General features: G+C 39.6%; 1 protein-coding gene across 1 annotated transcript; it reads right to left on the bottom strand.

Annotated features, from left to right (window-relative positions):
• Positions 1-6585: 6585 nt before the first annotated feature.
• On the bottom strand, positions 6586-23911 carry LONRF1 (LON peptidase N-terminal domain and ring finger 1). Its single transcript, XM_069014050.1, has 12 exons — positions 23267-23911; positions 17120-17238; positions 15248-15370; positions 14514-14660; positions 13758-13995; positions 13585-13675; positions 12696-12810; positions 12018-12139; positions 10288-10446; positions 10016-10178; positions 9515-9667; positions 6586-7922 (listed from the first exon to the last, which is right to left on the bottom strand). The coding sequence occupies exons 1-12, from the start codon at positions 23862-23864 to the stop codon at positions 7764-7766; spliced, it is 2187 nt and encodes a 728-aa protein (XP_068870151.1). The 5' UTR covers positions 23865-23911; the 3' UTR covers positions 6586-7763.
• Positions 23912-23936: the final 25 nt, after the last annotated feature.

Raw genomic sequence — 23936 nt, 5'->3', positions numbered from 1 at the left:
CAAGCAAACTATTTACTGAGTTAGTACATGCCTGCACACTTGCTGAGGCACATCTGAAAGCATGCCGTCAGCCACCTCTCCTGATAAGACAGTGATGTTAACTTCAACTAGCAGAAGAATTAATGGGGGAAGAGTCCTTGCTCTTTTGTTGGCTTGGGTGAGTGAATTGGATCATCTTGTAATCAGACAAGCACCAGAGCCAACAATTGCAAAGGCGATTGCAGCATTTCTTCCTCCTGGTGGCAGCAGTCTGCTCACGCAGATGCAAAATACACAACCTGAGGGTGAAGTTACACAACCAGGTGAAGGTGTCATTTCCTATTCGGCCCTACCCAGCACTACACTGGGTGTTGGCTCTGATGGGTAATCAACCTAACAAGCTTACTAGTCACCTGGCCACCCTAGCACCATGCTGAGATAGACAACTACACTGGTGCTGTGCTGTCTGTAGTCTTGCCCTATGCAATAAAAATGATTAATAGATGATGATTTGAGCATTAACACCTGAAATACTGTTTGGTCTCTAGTTACTTTTCTCAAATTACTGTCACCTTGATTATACTAACTTCATTTGTAAAATTATGCCAATTTACATTGGGCATTAGCATGTTAAATGGTTTAGTTGCCATAGAGATGGTCATTCTTCAGCTTTTGGATGGGGTGGGTTGTTTGGGGCATTTTTGTGCAGTCTGTATTGAACTCTCAGATGCAAATCCTTGCTTGAGGAGTTGCCTTGCAAAGAAGCACTAAGACACAGCAGCTGACATTAACAGTGTGTTGCTGTGATTACCAGACAAAACCTGCATAAGTCTGTCATATCTGCAAGGACTTTCTGTAGCTGCCCTAAAGGCCAGCTGCCCTAAAGGTCAGCTGTTTAGTTTAGCTGAAACTTCTTCACAAAGCTTTTAATGTGAAATGAAAATACTTCCCCTTGCTTCATCACTCCAACTATTACATTGATGCAATAGACTAAAAATTGCTCCAGTACCACTTGTGCTATTTTGGTCCAATTTTAAAAACAATCCTAACAAATTCTTAAATAAGAAAGTGATTTTATCTTCACAGAAACTATTACATAAAGCAGTTAATGAAGTTTATTTGTATTTGGTAAATTGAGTTGGAATACCTGTAGTGAAAGTCTTTTAAGCACCTGCTGTGGAACCTAGGACTCTGAATTAGATCATATCCTAGTTAGCAGTTACCTGCTTAACAGTGTATGTTCTTTAAAGATATCAGCAAAGAACTGTTCAGACTTAGCAGAGGGAAGTGCTATGGGCAGAACTTCTTTTACATGCTTCAGGTACAGGTGAGTGGCACCTGATGCTCAGCCTCGCTAACATCATTTCATTTCCACAAAATGCCAACCCCCAAAAAACCCCATTTTGTAAAATGAGGGAAAAATCAGTCATGGCTCCCACAGGTTTGCTCTCCATCCACAACTCAAAGATTAAAGCATCTATCCAGAACACTGAAGGTATGGTTTTAATATCTGCTGCCTGTGGGGAGCTGTGAAAGTGAATTGAAGGCCTAGGAGAGGATGCGAGTTAAGACTTCTTGGGGATGACGTTAAGGCAGTCCCTTTTTAACGTGATTCATACCCAAAGTAAAATCATGATTGTTCCTTCACTGGGGTGGGCATTTGGACCTTTTTTTACAGGCTCAGTGATTTCTTTAGCACTGCAACTTAATTGTGAAACAGTGATGGAAATTCTGAGCCATGTTTTAAAATCAAATCAGAGGTTCCAGTTGCACTGTATTTGGATTGTGTTGCAGTTGGCATAGCCTATGCATGTTCAGATGACACTTCCTGTTCAAAACTTCCAAAAGCTTACACATGAAAACGATCAGTTTCTGGCCTCAGGCAAAAATAAAGTATAAATGTTGTTGGAACACTCAAAGCTTGTTTCAAAGTATGTACTAGAGGAGAAAGTAATAAAAGTTTCATCAAGGGTTAATTAAAAAAAAAAACAACAAAAAAAAACCAAAACAAGAAGAAAACCCCCAACACAAACTCAGAATTTCCTGCAGAGCTTAAATGCCTCTAGAATTGTATTGCAGTCCTAGTTCCCAAATCCCTGTTCCATTTGTGATCTAAATGTGTGCATTCAAAGCTTCTCACTGCTGCTGTGCAATGGCTTCCTCGGTGAGAGGGGACCTGAAGCCACTTCAGCATCTGCTGTTGCACTTCTGCAGAAGCATTTTAGATCTTACAGGGCAAAACAGCCTCTTACCAATCAGCCTTATCAGGAAACACAAAGTTAAGTGTTCCAGTTGGAACCCTGAAGCACCTCTATCCACACAAAACCTAACATGCACTCTGCATGTTAAAACAGCCACCCTCGTTATAAGCAATTTGATCCCCTTTCTACTGGAAGAAAAAAGAAAAAACCTCACCTTTCCCTCAGTTCTTGGAAGAGTGCTTTGACCACCACAGGCATGCAGAGATCTGTGGGAAGGCAAGATCTTGATCTCCCCTTTTCCCCCCACAGTGTCTCAGTTTGTTTCCTTAAATAACTGCAACAGAGCTTGCCTCTAGAGCTTTGGGTTTCTGCGTTGGCAGTCTCATAGCAGGCCTCAGACAAGTCCTGTTATCTTTATTCTGTATGAATATGATGACTATGAAATGTCAGTTCAGCTACAGTGGGGAACTTTCCACAGGATTTACTTACTGAAGAGTATTCCCCGAGTGCAAAGGAGATCTTAGACAGATTTGTTGTTCCCTGTAGGAGGTAAAATTCAAAACTTCTTTAGGAAGGAATGAAGATGTATTTGCACAGAAGTTGGTAAAAGAATGAACTGTAACAGTTTTTCTCTCTCTCTCCCCTCCTGATGACAGATGTCATCACCAGTAGGAGGATATCTTCACAGAAAAATAGTACAGCAAACAAGCTGCCAGAAGCTCAACAGATGCTTGTGAATATCAAGCATTAAGTTCAAGTCTTTTTCAACGACAGCTTTTCACAGAAAAGAATGGGCTGTCGTTCACTTGGTGCTTCTCAGACTCCACGACTTCATCCAGCAGGCAGCTGAAGCATCTGGAGAACGGGTCTGATACACTGGCAGGGAAAGAGGATTGGCTGTGGCCCCCGCAAGGAACCCTCAGTCATAACCGAGTGAGGTCTGATGCAAGAAGGGAAACATGAAGAAGAAGGAAAAAACCAAGGAAAGAAAGAAACATTGCCCCTCCCCTTACAGCACTGTCAGGGAGAAGCTAGTAGCCCACTTTGCCAAGCCCCTCCTATAGCTCTTTATGCTGATAAAAACATTCTGAGCTGACAGACCAGAAAGCTCTTGAACACAAGGAACCAAAACACACTCAAATAGATAATATAATTAAGATGCCAAGCTCCAGAGAATTTGTTTGGATTGGAAAGTGACTGTATTTGTCTAAATATAGCACAGCCTCCAGTTTCCCGTTCCATCACTTCCCTTTTCTAACACTAAACATCTACTAAATGGCCACTTTCATAGCTAGTACAGGTCCATATTCAGAATGCTTTAAAAGTTGTTTCCAATATAGGACATCTTTCCAACTTACTTACCAAACAAAACCAAACCCCTCAATGTAATTGTAGACTTCTTTACCAACTGCTTTCTTTTTAACACTCAAAACATTTTGTCCTAGAGAGCCTGTCACATCCTCATAGGCATTTCTAACTCCAATTTAACTATCAAGAGTGCAATTATTTTTTTTTATCCACACTGTAATCCTGCTATTGGGCTTTGCTCGTAAAAGCAGTTGCAGTCATGAGCGTAGAGGAAAGCCTAACTTCACAAAAATCAAGACTCAGTGGACTCTGTTTTGTTTTGGTAAAGGCCTTAGAATATCTTAAATCCTATTATTAACCTTCACAGCTTTAGGTTTTTTGGCTATTTTAATTGTAGAAAAGCACATAAATGAAAGGATAATAGACAGATTTCAGCATGATACCAAGGATATTATCTTCCTTAAACAGAAGTAGTTTCTGGAAAACCTTCTTCCCATTATGAATCCAGTTGTGATATCCAGGTTTTTACAGTCAAAGTCAGTATTGAAAAAACATCTCAGCCTTGGTGAGGTGCAGGCCAGGCAGATATGGTTTGTCTACTCCTCCTCAGAGTACTCAAAAGACAACCATTCTGGGAACTGTCCCTGCCTCAATGTCAAGTGAGCAGAGCCTGGTACTGTGGGGCTCCTCCGTGCTGTTTTCCAGGACTCAGCTGTGCCAGGTAACTCTACCCTGTCTCATTTGTCATTAAGGCAAGTGAGCCTAAAGCACAATTTGAGTATCTAGCAGATATTTAGCCCACCCCACACGTACTGATGCAGAGCTCAAGGGAATGGGTTAGATCACTTAAAAAACCAAAAAGATGATACAAGTTTTGTAAAGCATTTAGCAATGTTTCAATCTGGCCTCATCTTTCATGGGGTCCAGAACAAACATCCTTCTATGAATGTTCTAACATCACTTCAAGTTTCTCTCCCATCAACATATCTTACAGTCATCTTTGCACATTTTCCTTAAAGAAACTTAGGGCCAGTAAAAGGCCCACACAGAAACGATTTACTAGAATGAATGTGACAAATATTTGCCAATTGCCAGAAGAAAAATCAAGTTAGATGGAGAAACATGAAGTTGCCATTTCATACCGAGAAATCTGAAGTTTCTAAACCTAACGTTCATCAGTGCTCATCCAGGGCAGCAAGCTGTTACAAGAAATGATGTTTGGTAGGAGTAAAAGGCTAGAGGTGAATGTTAATCATAAATTAAGAATTTCAGTGAGATCTCTGGCCATAATTTAACAAAACTGGGAAGAGGTCCTTGCCAGAAAGGTTTGAAAAATACACATCACTTCCAGGCAGATATTTCTGAGTATGGTGACTCTACCCCACCATGTTGGAAGTTTATGAGCTCTCTCATATTAACATACACGCACATCTGATTCACTGTATAGCTATTTATGGATCACTAATCCTTTGAGACACATCTAGTTTTGTTCTCATGCTTACATAAAGAAGATTTCTACATCAACTTGTCAATCTTATGACTGAACAAAGAAGGCACAATATCATACATAAGGTGCCCCAACAACACTTGAGAGTAGCTCTTGTTGGCTGGTCCAGGAATGCTGCCCAGCAAAGGAGACTCCCTTAAATCTGACAGAAAATGAAAGGTTGACTATTTTGTTAACTGTTGCTCATCATCAGGCAAGACTAATCATTAATGGTGGTGTACCTTGCCTACAGAGGAAGTGAGTGCCTACAAAAGAACTGAGTGCCTAAAAAGGAAGTCCTCTTTTCCCTTTCACTCATCTAGATCCCTTGCATTTCAATCAGGCTTAATTACATTGATTTTGAACCTTACTGTAATAATGTAAGGTGATTGAACTTTGTCCTTGGCCAATTGCTTGATAGCTAAAGAAGCCGTGCTGTGTGATGGGGAAGGGGAGGGGAAGAAAATTTAAAAAATAACTGTAAGAATAAGAAAGTACTCCCCAAATTCAAAATACAATCTACAAAGTGCAGCATGGTACTCTCTCCAATCTATTTACTGAAAGGGCTTTGCAAACTTTCAGTTGAGTTTGTTGTTCTGCCCCACTGTAACTGCACAAAGCAACAAAATCTGGTACACAAAATACTCACTAAAAAAAATTCCAATATGAGAAACCTCTTAAAAATCTTTCATCCCCAATCTCCGTTTTCTATCATTCCCAAGAGCACCTAGAATAATCACATCTGTGGAATGGTTACTGAAGAGTAGTACTTATAATCAACCTTAATGCAGCATTTGTTAAACACAGTAACTTTGCTTTTCATATTGTTGTTGTTTTTTTCAATAAAGTTTTGCCTTACAAAGTTTATACATTCCAGAAGTAAAATTCCTTTAAGGACAGGACAGTGCAACCCAATTGATATTTGTGGTTTTACTGTATTAAAAAGTCATGGGAGCATATAAAGACACTTAAAAGCCACATCTTTCAGCAGAATAGAGAATACTCAATTTCAAACTCAAGCTCTTGGTAAGAAGAAAAAAAAAAAAAATTACCACTAGTTTATTTGGGTATTTCAAGCCTGGCTATAGGGACTTTTAACTGCTAAGTTAAAAATATCCTGCCACCTCCATTCTTAAGAAGATCATGGTGATACAAAGATTACATTTCTACGGTTATAGCATACGGAAGTAGAAAAATAGAGGATTCCCTTTATTCTTTTATTATGCAAATAAAGCTTTCCAAATATTCATCCAGGACTTTATTCATCCCCTAAAGGGGAAATTTACCCTAGATAGAAACTGACATTACAAGATGATCCAGCAGATTTCAGGCTGCCTGTAATATCTCCAGCCTTGAACTCCAGAAGAGAACGAGGCCAGAGCATCTGACTAGCAAGTCAGTGAAATACCTCACTGCTCTGCAAGCACAGTTTCCTACAACTTCTAAGTTTTGCAAAATGCAAACTTCATACCTGATTTAAACTAAGGAGAAAGAAAAGCAGGACACCAGGAAAAAACTTGTGTGACCAACGATCAGTCTGGGACAGGTACTACAATCAGAAGCAGATTATGTACATAACAGTTACATCATGAAGTGCTCACAACCTTAATGTAGGTTAAACAGCAGCTTCTGGTTTACTTAGGATCCCAAAATAGAAGTACACAGAAAAGGAAAGTGATTTTTAGTTTCTGACAAAGTTAAAAATATTACAAACTTTAAGCTTTTATTGAAAATTAAATATATTAGCAAAAGCAAGATTTAAGAAATATTTTACAAATGATTTACATACAAGAAAGCCAGTATCAGACATATTCACAAATATGCAAACCTTTAATTACAAAAAGTACCTATTGGCAGCATGATGCTAACCCTGCCACTGCAGTGTGCTCTACTATTGATATGAATAAGGCATAGAACTCACATTTGCACCAACTTAAAAGGGTCAAATAAAACTTTAAGCTTTTGAATCCTGGATGCACAATCCCCAACAGACACGCGCACGCACACTGTAAGATTTCTTCTTCTAAGCTCTACAAACTAAGTGTGTGCTCTGGAAGAATAGCCTGAAAAGCCCAGTAGAAATGTAACTGGTACTAGCATTTAGATTTCAGTTTCCTCTAACATGTACAGGCCTTGGTATGTAAACCATATTCACAGTTTAAGCAGTTTTAGACAGAAGTACCTTTTTTTTCTGCATTTGTTCCTTAAAGTCGGCTCTCAGTTCAGCATACAGTTCATGTCACCTGTTTTGTGATGCATACATTTACAAGGTAACTTAAAAAAATCTGTGCCATATTCATGGTCAAGATAGTTAAACAAGAGTAGTAGCATCCAACTGTGACATTCAATACTATATTTCAAATATTTGTGCAAACAGCAAAAGAACAGTTGTATGAGGCAAATATATGTAAAACCTTTATTACCTCCTCAATGTTGTAAACTTGGACTGTCAGCCTTAAGGTCCTGCACTTCCACAGCTTAGAAAAGTCAACTGCTAAAATGATCAAGTCTCAAAAAGGTTCTTTTCTACATAGTGCAAATTTTAATGTAGATAACGTGAAAAACATATCTAGCTGGATTGACTTTGTGCAACTGTCAGTGGTCTTCTCTCGTAGTTGAAGAAAGTGTGCATTCAATGAACCATGTGGTTCAGGAAGCCAGGAGGGTGGAGAGAAAAAACAGTTCCATTACACTTCTCAAACCAGTGCTAGATGTGCAAAGGCAGCAAAAATTCCAGCTGCTACTACAACCAGAACAGAGTAACTTTTCAGGAAGACCCAGGCGGTTAGTCACTTGGACTGGTCTCTAGAAAAATATGTGAGTATATGTTGGATTTTTATCAGACGGTCTTTTAAAGACATCATGGAGAGAACTGACAGCTGGTATCTGGGGTCTACTGGGAGAACAGCTAGAAGCCACCAACACCAAGCAGGACCATTGGGCATTGCCTAAAATTAAAACATAAGCTGGTTACCCATAACCAATGTTGTATAGTTGACTACCATGAAGACATCAAAAGACAAAGTCATCGATGACCAAGACTACTTTAAAGTAACTACTTTAGATAGTAACTAGAGAATCCCAGATCTATGAGATTAGAAGAGTGCTGAAAGGATCTCTTCTCCTCAGCTGAGAAGTCGAAGTACACTTAAACGAAGCTTTATAAAGCAATTATTTTTAAGACAACATAGGAAGCTCACAGGTTCCTTGGGAAAAGATGGCTAAGTACAGTACAGTCACCCTATAACAAACCTCCCTGATAAAAATTAAATCTAATATTTCTCGTGCTGTTCCTAAGGCTTGAATATTCTCAAAGCCTAATGTTTTCATTATAATTACCTTTATTTGATGGACTTCTCTGTCACCTCCCAATTCCGCTCCCTTTCTCATTACCTTCTAGATAGAGCAGGGCTACTTCCTAAGTTTCTTCTAAGCTGTTAAAACATATTCTGTAATTTTATTAAAACATATTCTGTACTTTAATTACCAACAGCAACCATTAGATGTCAGGCCTTGAACTGGACTTAGCACTCCTCAGTAGAGGTCCTACCACTGCAGAGAATATTAAGTACCTCAAATGATTTGCAAAAATACTGGTGGTAGTGGTACCCTCCAGGATGACATTTCCTCACTTGCAGCTGTATCACATAGCTGACACATTTGTGTCCTATTATAAATCTCAGGTACATACCTGAAGTATTGCTGCCCTGCTAATTACTCTGGTTTTGCACATGTATTCCTCTTTCCTATTATGCTGTTTTAAATCTATTTTTATTAAACTGTCCTAAGATCACTTCTGTCTTCATGCACTGGCCTCTACAGCATCTACAGTCCCCCCAGACAGGTTAAGATAGTCTCATAAAAGTATGTGGCAGACGGATGAGGGACAAGCTCCCCTAAGATCCCAATTCACATATAACTCTGCTTTGAAAACCAATTTTTATGTATTTTAAATGTTACTTTCCTACAGCCTCCACTCCCTCAGGATCTCACCTTCACTAATTGTTTATAATAATCATGAATATAGATTGCTGCAGCTTTCTTAAGAAACATTTGTCAAATCCTAGCAGCTGCAGCAGTTCATGGCATTAGCTCAGAAAGGAGGAAAGTGTTATTCGTGATGATCTCTTTGCCAAAGGGCACTGCCTGCACGTGGGAGTTTCAGTTTCTTTCCTGACTTCCACAGGGGAGAAAATAGAGGGCTTTTTCACTTTGAATTCTAAAAGTGTTATACAAACTAACAGTTTAACTGTTACTGGAACTTAAAGTGTTTTCAGTTTACTATTTTTATTACCACATCAGCATATCATCTTTTCCTGCAGAAACTGCTGATCAGTGACAGAATTGCTTTTTGTTGCTCATTTTAAAAGAAACAAGGTGCAAGCCCTACTGCCTTTGAAGCTGGAGAAAAAAGTGGGAGTTGTTCTTTAATATTTTCAGTTATTAATAGGTTTTTATTTTTAGAAATAAGCATCTATTTAATGAATATTAAATTATATTAATATATTTTTTATATAATTAATATTAAATTATATCTCACCTGTATATTTTCCTCCCTGTCAGGCATTGGTCCGAAGTGCTGAAGAATTTGAGTGCGAAATTTGTTTCTTAAGTTTTGGAACCAACTGCAGGCCTGACTGTAAACAAAATTGTGAAGCTCTCTCAATTTCTTTAGCTCTTCTTCATCAGCAACCTGTAGGAGGAAAGTTAAGAAAATATGATTAGTGATAAAGAAACAATTAAGGTGTTTAAGCTAAAATAAAAAACCATTCAATTTCAACTATATTTAGATACATTTCTTGCATTCTCCTTAACCCTGACTGCTAATGACTGAATGGTAAAGAGGTCTTGTGATTATTTTTAGTTACAGCTTCAAACTATTGTTGAAACAAAAACTTAGAGTTTTCATATTTGTTTTATAGTAATAAGAAAATTAAGCTAGCTTCTAGGGACCTAAAAATTTGAAAGAGCTTTCCAGAACAAATCAAGCAAAAATCTTGGTATTTAATACCACTAAGTATTTAGACAGCATTCTAGATACCTTAACATCTTCCAAATATTCAATGTCTGCAGTGCAATAACCATCTTTCATCCCTCTCCGTAAAACTCTAAATCTCTTTCCACCAATTGTATCAACAACAGACCGTCCATCAGGTAGAAAATGAACGTTCCTAATTTGCAGCATGCAACCATAATCTGCAAAACTAGAAAAGAGACCTTGTCAGTAATGCAATTATACACTTCTGAAAAGACGCTTTTTGTAATTAAAAATGACATAAGAGATGGAAGGTTAGAATTAGGTTGCAAACCTACCCATTTTGAGAATCACTTATGCACATCCCAAACTGTTTAGTTCCAGTTTCCATACTCCTGCGAATCATGAGTCGGTATCTTGGCTCAAATACATGTAGAGGACAAGGCACAGTAGGATATGCCATAGTGCAAACAAACATTGGAACATTCTTGGTCAAGCTTCAAGGGAACATAAAAAGAAATATATGCCTTCAACATCTAAACATTGAGCTATGCCAAGACAATACATTTTTTTCAGTATGTCTGCCTATGTTTGATGTCCTAAAGCACTCTTTGCAAAGTCAAAATATGTTGTAGAAACTTTAATGAATGATAAACCCACATACTGATAACAGTGGCTGAATACCTATGTATTGATTTGCATACATACTGGACAGTAAGACTCACAGTTATCTAGGTAGTGAATATCCAGTCAGTGAATGACCGGCTCTGTTTTGGGGACAGGGGTATCAGCTACTTTTTCATTTTTGCTTTAGTCGGAGCTATAAAAGCAAGTAAGCCCTCAGAGACACAGTTTTCCTGTAACTAAAAAGATGTAGTAGTAACTACATAGTAGCTAGGTCACCATTTAGATTATTTTCAAGGAGGAACTCCAGGTCACAAGATGCAACCCCCCAGTGTATAATTTGCACCTTGCACTATGCCTCAGCAGGCGTAACTGAAAAACAAAGTATTTTTTTCATTCTGTTTTATCAAGTATGTATAGTTGGTAGTAGATACAAACATGTTATCATTAAAACATTACTGGGTATTTAATTTTAATACCTTTCAGACTATAAAAAATAATTCTACTGGATGGATTCCATTAAATAAGTTGCATGAGATGTAGTTTCAAATAGTTTTCCAACATTCATATCTACAATACATTATGCCCTATGTATCTGAAGAACTGATATAAACAACATGTTTACAAAAAATCCCAGGTTTTTTATTACATTTGTCTGTATATGATTAATGTCTATCATGAATTGCTTTGCAAGAAATTCAAGTCTCTGTGACTCTGCAGTCAACTGAAGACAATTTCATTAACAGCAGCAAAGCTAAACCAAAGCTCCATGACAGTGCATGCAGAAAGAGGAATGGAAGGGAAAACATGTTTCATAGAACCCTAGAACAGCCTAGGCTGGAAGGGACTTTACACATCATCTGGTTCCAACCCCTCTGCGATGGGCAGGGACACCTTTCACTAGACCAGGTTACTCAGAGCCTCATCCAACATGGCCTGACCAACCTAGTGACTTTCTATGATGGAGTGATTTCATCAGTGGACAAAGCAAGGGCTACAGATGTCATTTATCTGGAACTCTGTAAAGAGTTCCCCCCTCAACATCCTCTCTAAATAGGACAGAGATGGATTTTATGGGTGGGCTGTTAGATGGATAACAAAGGGCTGGATGGTTGCACCCAGAGGGTAGTGGTGAAGAGCTCAGTCCCAGTGATGAGCAGTGTCCCTCAGGGGTCCATACTGGGACCAGCACTGTTTAATGTCTTCATCAATGACACTGACAAAGGCATCAACTGCACCCTCACCAAATTTGCTGATGACCCCAAGCTGAGTGGTGTGATTGACACAACTGAAGGATGGGATGATATCCAGAGGGACCTGGACAAGCTTCATACTCCTTCTTGCACCGATAATATACAATGATTAATGACTATAAAAATAATAAAACATTTCTAAAAAGGATTTCCATACTAATTTCTCAAGTTTTTCAAGACAGGAAGCTTACTTGGAGTGTTCAGCAGTTTCTTCAGCATGAATTCTTTTTCGCTCAAATAATTCATCAGACAAGTATTTCATTATTAATTCCTCCAGCAGTTCTGTGATACTGTATTTTCTGCTTGCAAGGTACTGTAAACAATTAAAAAAATATATTAGTATTTCTTTTCATGTATTTTAACAAATAGCTTGAGAAAATGCAACTTTAAAAAAAAATATGATCTATGAAATGTGACATAAAACTCGTAAAAACTTACAGCTCAGAAGTCTTCATGTTTCATTACTTAAAACCTAAAGATCCTCTAATACTTGAAAATTAGATTCTCTGTGTAAGTTCTTAGTGTCTGACAATCTGAATGTCTAACTCAGTTTGTATTTCTATGCTTACCAGAGACAGAACTGATTTCCTACAATATACAGCCATACAAATAAGAAAAGTGTAGAGAAATCACAGTTAAAAACTGAATAGTTACCAAAGTTTACAAATATGCAGGATTTATTTACACCAGTAAATGGCCACAGAAACACAAAATCTCTTCAGACCCTGAGGTATTGACAAAATTTGTCCCAAGTTTTTCCATTCTAACAGTAATCCATAGCCCAAGCAAATCCAAAATGTTGGGTCCAAGTGAAACAGCCTTAAAATTATACAGTATTTATATTTGTGAGCTTTACTAAGAAACAATACCTCTTTCAAGCTCTCCTTACAGAGTGGACACTGTGGAGCATGATCTAAACACCGTTCCAAACAACCTTTGCAAAAAGTATGTCCACAAGGGGTTGTTACTGGCTCAAAGAATAGCCTGAAACAAAATTATTAGAAGTTAGATGTCATGGCCAGTGTGTGTTTTTCTAAAAATGTCAGTGATTAACCTCTTGATTTTTTAAGACTAGCTATACTATAACAAAGAAACAATTAATCCCAAGTCTCCTTATTCTGCTTTTCTGATTAAGCTGGACACATTCCAAAACTCTAAGTAACTAAACATTTACCCCAACATACAAAGACTTTGGTCTCCCTCCATAGAGATTCAGAATACACAAAATTAGGTGACTCTTTGAGAAACTGGGTTGTTTTAACAGCAGTATTACATTTTAATAACATAACTATGAATAATTGAGTATACACCATATATTTTATGGTATTTATTCTGAAAATCTAGACGGTTCAGTAAGTGTTTTCATATACATCATCAGCTACATTTAAGTAGACTAACATTCTGAAGCATCTGTGTCTCCCAGACAAATACAAGGTTCGCAGGCTATACTTCTAAGCATTAGCCTTCCCAAAATAATTTTTATTGACTGAAGAACCCCTACCACTTAATCAAAAAAGATCCTGTCCTTTTACGTTTACCAGTTAAAACTGCCAAGTTTAACTAAAAAGGCAACTTGATTGAAGTAGTCCTTTAGTATACAGCACTACAGCAAGTAACATTTAAATACACATTAAAGTGCAGGGATAGAGAAAAGCTGCAAATTATTGACTGGTATCAGAACTCCTAAAAACTTACAAGTACCTCAGTTTATGCGGCCAAGCATCTGTAACAAATATTTAATTAAGGACAAAATCTTACCTCATACATAGAGAGCACTCAAAATCTGATGCATCAATCAAATCCCCTGGAATTGTTCCAAAAGCCAGTGTCATGTCCCTTTTTGTACTTTCTAAGGAAAAGCAGAACAAAATACTTCAAAGAAAGGCACAAGGCACTAAATACTTTTAATTTCAAAGTAAGTGACTGTTTACCTCCTTGCTTTTTATGTTTGTTTCTTCCATCTTCACATACAACTGTATCCTGTTCTGAAAAGGAAAGCTTTCTTTTTAACAAAGCACCTTTTCCTTGGCCAGAGAGAAGGGGTTCAGAAGACACTCTCTTTAAGCCATCTTCCTTGGCAAGGTCTTTCGTTGAGTTAAGAGCATGGGCAGACTGTGCACGATTTAAGCCTCCACTCACAGGCTCCAGTACATTTGATCCTCCTAAACTCTGTAATAGTAAGATGAACTGAACTGTATTCTAAGAATAACACAAATCTAAGTATGTAAGATGTAACTATGCAACGATATATAAGCCACACTGATATCCACAGTTAGTGGGTACCCATTAGTTAACTAGAGAAATTTCTAAGTCAAGACAGTACTCAAATTTGCTTAGCATTAACAATTCAAAAATCTTCATCTGCTTCAAACAAAACAAGAATTGTATTTCATCTGCTTCAAAGAAAGAAGAAAACTTGTATTTCTCTTTATTTTGAAGTCCCTAATATGAAACTTCAGTACCTTCTAATACTGTATTTATTACTCATTCTAGTTCACTGGAATAAGGAGTTTTAACACTACAAACGAAAAGGAACTACTCCCAAACCACCATTCTTTCCCTCCAACTTAGCTAATTACATAAGATCAGTATTTACACTGGAAAGTAAGTGTGACAAATCAGGGTATCAGTACATCTAATGTTTACACATCAGTCAAAGAGCAAAGTTATTGCAGAGTTTTTGTTACCTGCTGAGGACAAAGCTGTAAATTGCAGTAAGATGCAGTCACCTCAGAACCAAGCATAAAAGGTTTATTTCTAGTATGGGGTGAATTCCAAGCAGATTCCTTCAGACTTTCACCGAGCTTCTCTGGTGACAAAACATCACACAGTATCTAGAAAAAACAGCTCAATGTTAATAACGACAAAAAAGGATCTACACATACCTTTGTTATGAAACACCATATCAAATACTAAGAAGGTAATCTACATGAAGTTATTCTCATGAATAGATCTTTATTCAAGCATTAAGTGTGATGGTAGGGTTGAGAACAACTAGAAACCTACATACCTCTGTTGCTAAAAAATCTTTTCTACTACAAGTCAAACAGAGTTTGACATTTTCAATCCAGTGTTATGCAGTTTTTTCAATGTAAATTTTTATTATCGCAGAAAAAACTGTTGTGCTCTGGGCGCAGAGGGTTTCAACTTGGAAAATTTCACTTGCTGCCTGTTTTCCAGTTTTCTACATATTCATTTAGTAACTTCAAAAGCACATGCACTTTTAAACTTGTATGTAAAATGTGTACATTGGGACTAACTCTTCAATGTAGTATGATTTAAGAAATATCCTAAAAGGAATCTGCCACCTGAACATTCTCTGTATGTAATGAAGATTTTTAGACACTCAAGTCTATCATAATGGGGGTTTCATAAAGGAATCAAGTCAGAGATAGGAATCTAGTTTCACAAATAAAATTACCTTTTCTACTTCTAGCTTGGCTGGAAGAAAGTCCTCATCAAGGGCTAAGCACTGTAGAAACAGTTGTAAGGCATCACCTACAAAGCCAGAGTCTCGCAGCACTTTTCCTTTCCGGAAGTAGACCTGAGAAACAGATACCATGAAGACATTTGTAGAGAATATGTAGAACTGCAGTATTGATCTTACAGGCATTGCAACAGTGCTAGAATTAGAACCTGCCATGACAGAAAGAATATAGCTCTAACAAATTGGAACTGTGTACAGTGTGTGTGATCCATATCCCTTGTCTAACATACATCCACTACAGCGTTTGAAAAGAGTCATGGGATAGGCTGGTGTTAGTCTTCTTCCAGTTAACTTGTTCTGTCTTATATAAAGGATTAAAACCCTCACTAGTGCTGCATTCACAGCCCTTAATTTCCCTCTCTGTGAGCCTTTAGAGAGGAAGAAGAGGGACAGGAAGAAGAGGGTCAGAAAATGCAAATTATTACATAATCTCACACAACAGCTTACAGAATACTTTTTTTGCCCTCTCCTTTGTTAAAAGCCTTACAGTTCTAGCCTTCAGGAGAGGGGTGACTACAAAAAAATGACCCACACAACTGTTCATCCCTTACATACCTCTCAACCTATATTCTTAAAACAAAACAATGACACTCAGAATTAATTGCTTCTTCCAACTATATTTTATGCTTGAACACTGAACACCAGCTTGGAAAAAAAAAAAAAAAATCTGTGTATTGCTTTCCTTGAAAGAAAAAAAGAGGGAGGAAAGACTACTGGATTTTGCTGAACTTATGTGAAAGTAGATGACATTGGAACTGAGAACTCATCTCAACTTTTAAAAGTTGCAGTGGCAGTAATAGAAATAATTAGTGAGATAAACCAACAGTTGTCAAAAAAAAGTTAAAACAACAATATCTATTTGTATATAGGAATTTGGATAATGGGCCAAAAACTAAACTTAAAAAACAAATAAACAAAAAGAAAAATCCTGAAACAAGACTCCACCAAACCCCACAGTGCAGTGTCTACAGAACGACTGACAGTATGAACAGTAGCATCTTCTTCAACAAGACTGCAAGATGAGGACATGGATCCTCTGATGATTTGGGCAGTTTCCTTTAAGATGAATTCTGAAGAAGGGAAGTTTGCTAATCCTCCTCTTACAGACAGTTTATTTTCCTACAGAGGTAGGGATTGTTACAGGAGTCCATCCATCAAACCAAGCTCAGTTAAATAAAGTGATGCTTCTTGCCAAACATACAGAAAAAAGTAGACAGTACTAACAACATTGAGAGGTGAAAAGCAGGAGGCTTTATGAATTTGCAGTAGCCATGGAATTGCTGAACACAGGAGAAACCAAGAAAACTACAGTTATCTCCCTTTGTGTGACAAGATCTTGCTGCTCCTGCTCTGTTCAGAGTTTAGATAGTGCTACAACATGCAGAATTCTGAAGACCACAGACTCCCCAGCTATTCGTACTATTTGCAAAGCTCAGTTCCCACTGAGTTTATTTGGACTTTTTGAAGATAAACTTTCCAAGCTAAAACAGCAAAGTGCTCTCTGTTAACAAAAATTAACAACTAAACAAAACAAACCCCAAACCCCAGCTGTTACAGGTTACATCACCATGAACTATTCCAACTCTCATTATATTTGTCAACCAGCTCTAACCTGCCATACTCATCAGGAGACCGTCTCATACAAGTTAACTATTTTAAAGAGGACTTTTAGCATTTTGCATGTTTTAAAAAATAACATTTGAAGTAGCTGACTTAGGTTTTTTAATTGATGCAAGTATAATTTGGAATTTATTAATTTTACAGACAAACACAATATTGAAAAACGATGAGCTCATACCAACTTACCTCTGGCCAATTTGGCATTTTAGAAATAACAAAATTTAGATCTTCTATGGCTGTTTTATATTCTTGGAGGCCAACATATGACTCAGCTCTGTAAATTCTTAGCATCAAGTCACTGGAATCTGCAGACAGAAATTAGGTAAAATCTTTTAAAAATCAGAATTTTGTAATTTTTAATTAGATTTGCTTTCAAAGTGGTATGTCATAATTACAATTTTTTGTACAATCCTTCCAAAATTACTGGAGTAGCTTCTCCTTCACTCCCTAGTGTTTATATCAAAAAAATGGCAGTAATTACTGGTTCATGTCTTATAAGTTAAGGAAAGAATTTTGGATCCGAATGTATCTTGCAGCAACAAGAAAATTTATTTTCAACTATTGAACAGAGAGGCTCACAAAGCACTGTTCCCTACTGCTGGGAGAACAAAAATTGAGGACTAAGTAAACTTTATAGTACATCTAATCAAAAGCACAGAAACCTGAGAATTCACCACACTTGTATTAAAAGTACTGAAAATGCTTTCAAACACCCAAGTTTTTGTGCAGACTCCAATTTGTTTTTACAGTGCCTGCCCCTTCTGACTATGGCTGCAGATGACACTTCACAGTGGCATACATCTGGGAGCTACCAGAACCAGGCTTTATCACTATGTGATAAAAACAGTCAGTCAATTCCAGAAAGCCTTTAGCACCAGCTGGCAGCCCTGTTGTAAGGAGTTGTAGTAGTGGAACTTCTACAGCAGGGAAAAAAGCAGAAAGTGTTCAGTAAGGATGAGTTCTCATGCCCAACCTAAAGCATTTTGCTCTTCCAGTACAGCAGCCTATTTAAATAGGAAGGACACTCATCCCCATGCCACTAGAACTACAGTTTTGTAACACAACTAATTGCAGCTGCTGCTTGGAAAAAAATGCCAGAACGCTGTTTTGCTCTTACTTGTTTTTAAAAATATACCTGGTTTTCACTGAATGAGATAAACTAGTCAAAGGTTCATCTACTGTAAACAGTACTAAAATCAAATAGTTTTTTCCAAAAAGGCATTCCTGGGAGGCTATCATTTCAATTTAATATTCTCAAATTATTCTAAATGTCTAGTATAAATTCTCATAAATTTCCAGCATTAGCCTGTTCTACAGTTACAAGGCATCCTGGCCAATGTTCCCACAGATTGCAACACACTGCTTTTAGATTCACAATGCTACATGTAAAAAGATCATCATGGAAAAGAAAGGCTTAGGAAAATCAGGGAATTTGTTTAGCTGAAACTAAAGTGTCTTCCTGATTTGTCTTTGAGTTGACAGTTTCCCCTCAAATATAGGTATTACCAAAGCTGGTTTGCTTCATTTTCATATTCGATATAATAAAATGTTTGTTTTAACTGAAGTCTGGGAAACTCTCTTTGAGTCAAACACTAATTCTGCAAGCAGAACAACTCTGAAGCCTGATTTCCTGTGGCTGTGTTTTGTGATTGCTATAGCCTAGCAAGGTGGGAGCTCAGCTTAAACTCTTCAGATAGTTTTTCATGTTGTGTTTGACTCTTTGGTGTCCAACAGAGTTAGCAGCAAACCAGACTCCTTTGTGCAGAGGCAGCAGTAAGTGCAGGTCTTTGTTCTCTGATAAGCTGCCTATTCGCAAAGAATCAGAGGAAGCTCATCTTTTTCAGACTTTCAAGTGCAGAACATGACCTGAGGAACTCTGAGCCTTTTTTCCTAGGGGGGAAAATGAGGGGTAGTTTGAAGATAAAAATGTGAGTTCAAGCCTACAGCAGGCAGACATTTTATCCACTTTTTTCTTCCAAGAGAAATGCATGATTCGAACTGAACTAGTACAAAACACAAAGTTTAGCTGAGACCCCAACTCTGCTGCTGAACATACAAACACAGTCACTGAATGATCAATAGATATAACAAACCAGATCTGAATATTCGGAAGACCTAAGGTAGATGATTACTGGTGGTGTTCCTCAAGGCTAAGTATTGGAGACAATGCTTTTAATATCTTCATGCATGATCTGGACAAGGGCGTTGAGTGCACCATAAAGTTCACAAATGACAGCAGGTTGGGTGGGAGCGTTGATTTGCTGGAAGGCAGGAAGCCCCTGCAGGGGGATCAATGGGCCAAGGCTAGCGGTATGAGGTTGAACAAGGCCAAGCGCGGGAACTGCACTTTGGTCACAGCAACCCCCTCCAGTGCTACAGGCTGGGGGAAAAGTGTCTGGAAAGCTGCCCAGTGGCAGAAGACTTGGGAATGCTGGTCAACAGCAGCTGAACATGAGCCAGTGTGTGCCCAGGTGGCCAAGAAGGCCAAAGACATCCTGGCCTGGATCAGCAGTAGTGCAGCCAGGAGGACCAAGACAATGATCACCCCCCCCCGTACCCAGCACTGGTGAGGCCATGCCTTGAATCCTATGTCCAGTTTTGGGCCCCTCATAACAAGAAAGACATTGAGGTGCTTGAGTGAGTCCAGGGTAGGGCAATGGAGCTGGTGAAGGGTTTGGAGCACAAGTTTGATGAGGAGAGGGTGAGTTTAGCCTGGAGAAAAAAGTCTCAGGGGGGACCTTACCACTCTCTACCACTGCCTGAAAGGAGGTTGTAGACAGGTGGGGGGGTGGCTGTCTCTTCTCCAACGTAACAAGCAACAAAATTAGAGGAAATGGTGTCAAGGGAGGTTTACTTTGGGTATCGGGAAAAGGTTTTTCACCAAAAGGGTTATCAAGCATGGGAACAGACTGTCCAGAGCAGTGGTGGAGTCACCATCCCTGGAGGGATTTAAAAGATATGTAGATATTAAGGTCTAGTGATAGACTCAGCAGTGCTGGACTAACGGTTGGACATAATGATCTGAGAGATCTTTTCCAGCCTAAACAATCCTGTTTCTAAATTTATATATCCAATTTTTTAGACCACAATTCTATTGCTTGGCTTTGTTACCATGAAAAAAAACAATTTTGCAATGTTTCGGTATATATTTTAATGTTTCTCAGATAAAGAGAGGATGTAAGCTAATTCTGCATCTTTGGACAAAAGACTAAAGAGAACAGAAACACAATTTGTTCTTGAAGTTTCAATTTCAGCAATAATATATTGTAAATACAGATATCACTCACTTCTAACATCCCAAAGACAAATGATTTTAATAAAAAAAGCACCAAGTACTTGCAGCATAGAGCTGTGTGCATCAGTTTTTATTATTACATTAGTAAGAAAGTATACAAAGGTGTACACAAAAAATCCCATTCAATACGTATTCTTGAGTTGTATATTACTTCCAAAGCATCTGCTCTTACTGTCAGTATAAACATACCAATAAATGGACTACCTCTGATCTGATCCTGCATGCTTTTTATACGGTTCTTACTATACCAAATTCTTCAAAATAAAAGACATGCACATCAAAAACACCATGTAGAAATACTTTAGGACACAGTATTTATTAACACAGTACTACAGGGTCACCCTAATAATCAGAGTTGGAACACACAACCCGTAAGAAGGTGCCGAGAGAACTGGGCTTGTTTAGCAGAAAACAGTTCCTGAAGGCATTGGGAGAACACAACAGCTTTTCAGAATTCAAAAGTGGGTTACCTGGAAGACTGTTTATTGAAGTATGCAGTGAAAAACCTAGAAAGACAATGATTATAAACTAAAACAAGGGCAGTTAAGACTTGAAGTAAGGAGAAGATTTTTCACTGTGAGGATAATTAACCTTTGAGCAGGTTGCCCAGAGAGGCTGTGGAATCTTCAGCCTGTAGGTTTTCATGATCAAGCTGTACAAACCCTTAAGCAAACTGCTCAGATCTCAGTATTTGTTCTGCTTTAAACAGGAGACTGATTGCTCAACAGCTCTCCTGAGGCCCACTCCAGCAGGAATGAGTGAGATTCAGACCAAACTCAACCCATCAGTGGTGTGTTTCAGGACACTTGACTAAAGGCAAGCTGCACTTGTATTTTAAATCAATAGATATCCTTTAACTAAACTATTCAATTCCTGCAATGACTATATTAACTGTAAGAATGTTGACATTCCTTATGGTTTTTCAAAGTCACTTTTGCACCATGGCAAATATGAGTCTTTCAAATGTTTCAGAAATGTAGGAAAGTTATGAAAAGATGCCACTTGAGAGCATCAATGCCTTATTTAGGACATCAGATTTATGTTTATCACAACTTTTAAACTATGTGCATTAAAAAGAAACAGATGAAGCAGCAGTAAGGAAATGCTGAAGCAGAACATGAATGATTTTAAACATTAATACATTTCTTATGCTACAGCTTTTCCATCTCTAAGTGTCTTCAAAATCCATGTTCTGGAGGAAGACGGCAAGTATACCAGCAGCTATTGATTTATTATCTAGTGGCCTGGAATCACCTTCAATTTTTAGTTGTGAATCCACAGCTATAAATTCACATTTAATGTACATCTGCACTCTGACTCATTAAGTTCTTCAGTATCTTTACCAGAATATGTGGAATGTTGATAATTCTCAGGACTGGCAACACAGGGAAGAACTGTACAATGAACCTTAAACTGAGCTTCGAGCACTTAGTTCTAGCACATGTACTGCATTTGAATAATCAAATTTTGAATAAGCATCACAGCTGGTACATATTCTCGAATTTTAAACCCATTTTGAAGCCAAAATGCAAGATGTAGATTCACATAAAAAAGAACCAAAATTATTTCCCAATAAATATCTAAATAATATCCCTAAATCCACAAAAGAAAGATTTAACAAAAACTGTGTAATTAATTTACTCTTTTATTCTTTCAAAGCAGTCTTGACACATGAAACAGGAGCCCTGTAAACATTTGTGATCAGTACTGGATTCATAAGTTTTACCCTGAAAGCTACTGAGATTTCTTTGTGACCTGTACGAGTCAACGCTGTACTACAGGAAGAAGTCTGCATCTTATAGTTTCAACATCTAAAATCCATCCTATATCCTACACTTTGGAAATAAAGCGGAAAATAAAGTAGAATTGATAGCTAAAACTGAAACCCCTTAAAATTAGGTTGCCAAAAAGCATATAAAATAGATCTTCGATTTAATCCCACCTACATTGAGAACAGTTTATTCTGGAACTAGACCTAATGTATCTCCCCAGAACAGATTGGAAGGATTAGACTTATACAAGCTTTTGGATTTTTTCCTCCTCTGAAGACAACTGTATAAACGTAATACATTTAATCTGTAAAAATATTAATTCATAAATTACTGAACAGAAAAAAAAATCCTGGTATAAACCATAACAGAACCTCCCATGTCACCAGGTGTTAAAATCCATAGTCAAATTAAAACAATAAAGGAATCTGTCATTGGATCCAATTAGGTATATCAATCACACAAATGTGACTCCCTCTACAAAGAGTAAACTTTGAAAAACTGAGTGTATCTTAAGAGTCCATGGCATCAGCCAGACACACATATTGCGACGGATATAGGATAGCCTAAAAGCGTGCCTCTACCTCCCCTTTGCACCCTGTCCAACACTATATAAAACTCCAACCACACCCACCTATGATGTCACTGCCATTACACAACCTGTCCCCCTCCGTGCCTGTCTGCTTATGCAACTGGGCCCGGCGTGCTGGGAATTGTCTTGGTGACACTTAAGACTGAAAATAGGTCTCTCTCAGGAAACAAGGTTAAATACGCCAACGGAATTTCTCTTTGCCCGCGCACTGCGATTACCAAACACAAAACGAAGCAGAGCCCACAAACTCCTCCGTAAACAAGTCCCACAGAAGCGTGCTGGGGGAGACACGACGGAGCCCGTGTGGGACGCTCCCCCACACCTCTGAAGTAAGCAGAAGCAAGTGTACCCCACTCCCAGGCTGGGCGCGCGACCAAGGGCCGAGCAGCTGCACGTCCCCTCCACTCCGCTCTCCCAATGGAGCGGTTCCTCGAATCCCTTCAAACTCGAGAAAACTTCGGACGCTCTTCACCAGCCCGTGTCGGTCGCTGACGGTTCCGCACCAAGAGATAAGGGCACGTCCACCTACTCCACCACACCCCCAGTCCCCCAAGCCCGCCGTCCCGGGTTACTAGCCCGTCCCGGTCCCGCCGGGACACGGGCGGCAGCAAGGGGGACCGCGCGGCTCCGGCAGGCGGCACGAGCGGAGGAAGGGAGCGCGCTCCCCCCAGCCTTACCTGCTCGCACAGCCTGGTTGACGGCGCCCAGCGCCTCTCGGAAGCGGCCCTGGGCCAGGAGCTCCTCCAGCCGGGTCCCGGCCCTCGCCCTCTCGCACTCGCCCGGGAACCACTTCTCCGCCAGCCGGTTAAGGACGACGCTGGTGCGCAGCGGGGCCGCGGCCGTGCTGGTGCCCCCCGCCGGCAGCAGCCAGTCCCGGCAGCGGCGGCAGCGGGCCCGCAGCCCCCTGCGGAGGCAGCGGCGGCAGTAGGTGTGCCCGCACGGGACGGTCACCGGCTCGCCCAGGAACCTCCTGCAGCCGCAGCAGCGCAGCGGCCCCTCGGCCCCGCGCTCCCGGGCCCGGCCCGGCCCCTGCCGCAGGCGGTAGTTCAGCACCAGGCAGTCCACGAGGGTCCCGAGGCGCTGGGCTCCGCCGAGGGGGCCGAGGCACAGCGACGCCAGGGACGCGCCCACCGCTTCCTTCAGGCGGCTCGCGGGCACCAGCCGCGCCAGCAGCAGCTCCCGCTCTTCGTCCGCCCCCTCGCCAGGGCCCCCGCTGCCGCCCGGCTCCGGCGGCAGCTCCGAGCCCACGGCGCCGGCGGGAGACGAGGCTGCCATCGGCTGCGCGGCTGCGGCGAAGGGGGTGTGGCGCTCCCGCTCCGGACGCCGGGATCGGCTCCGGGCTTGGCG

Source organism: Aphelocoma coerulescens, chromosome 4, assembly GCF_041296385.1.
Source record: "Aphelocoma coerulescens isolate FSJ_1873_10779 chromosome 4, UR_Acoe_1.0, whole genome shotgun sequence".
NCBI lineage: Eukaryota > Metazoa > Chordata > Aves > Passeriformes > Corvidae > Aphelocoma > Aphelocoma coerulescens.
Note: the sequence above shows the minus strand (reverse complement) of the source record. Positions and strands in the feature narration are given on the sequence as shown.

What these genes read in the sequence shown, in the direction of transcription:
- LONRF1 (XM_069014050.1), bottom strand. Translation starts at nt 23,864, where the DNA reads ATGGCAGCCTCGTCTCCCGCCGGCGCCGTGGGCTCGGAGCTGCCGCCG. An exon ending in CAAACATAAAAAGCAAGGAG is followed by an intron (nt 13,676 to 13,757) that starts GTAAACAGTCAC and finishes GCTTTTCCTTAG; the next exon opens with AAAGTACAAAAAGGGACATG. An exon ending in GAGTGCTCTCTATGTATGAG is followed by an intron (nt 12,811 to 13,584) that starts GTAAGATTTTGT and finishes ATTTTGTTTCAG; the next exon opens with GCTATTCTTTGAGCCAGTAA.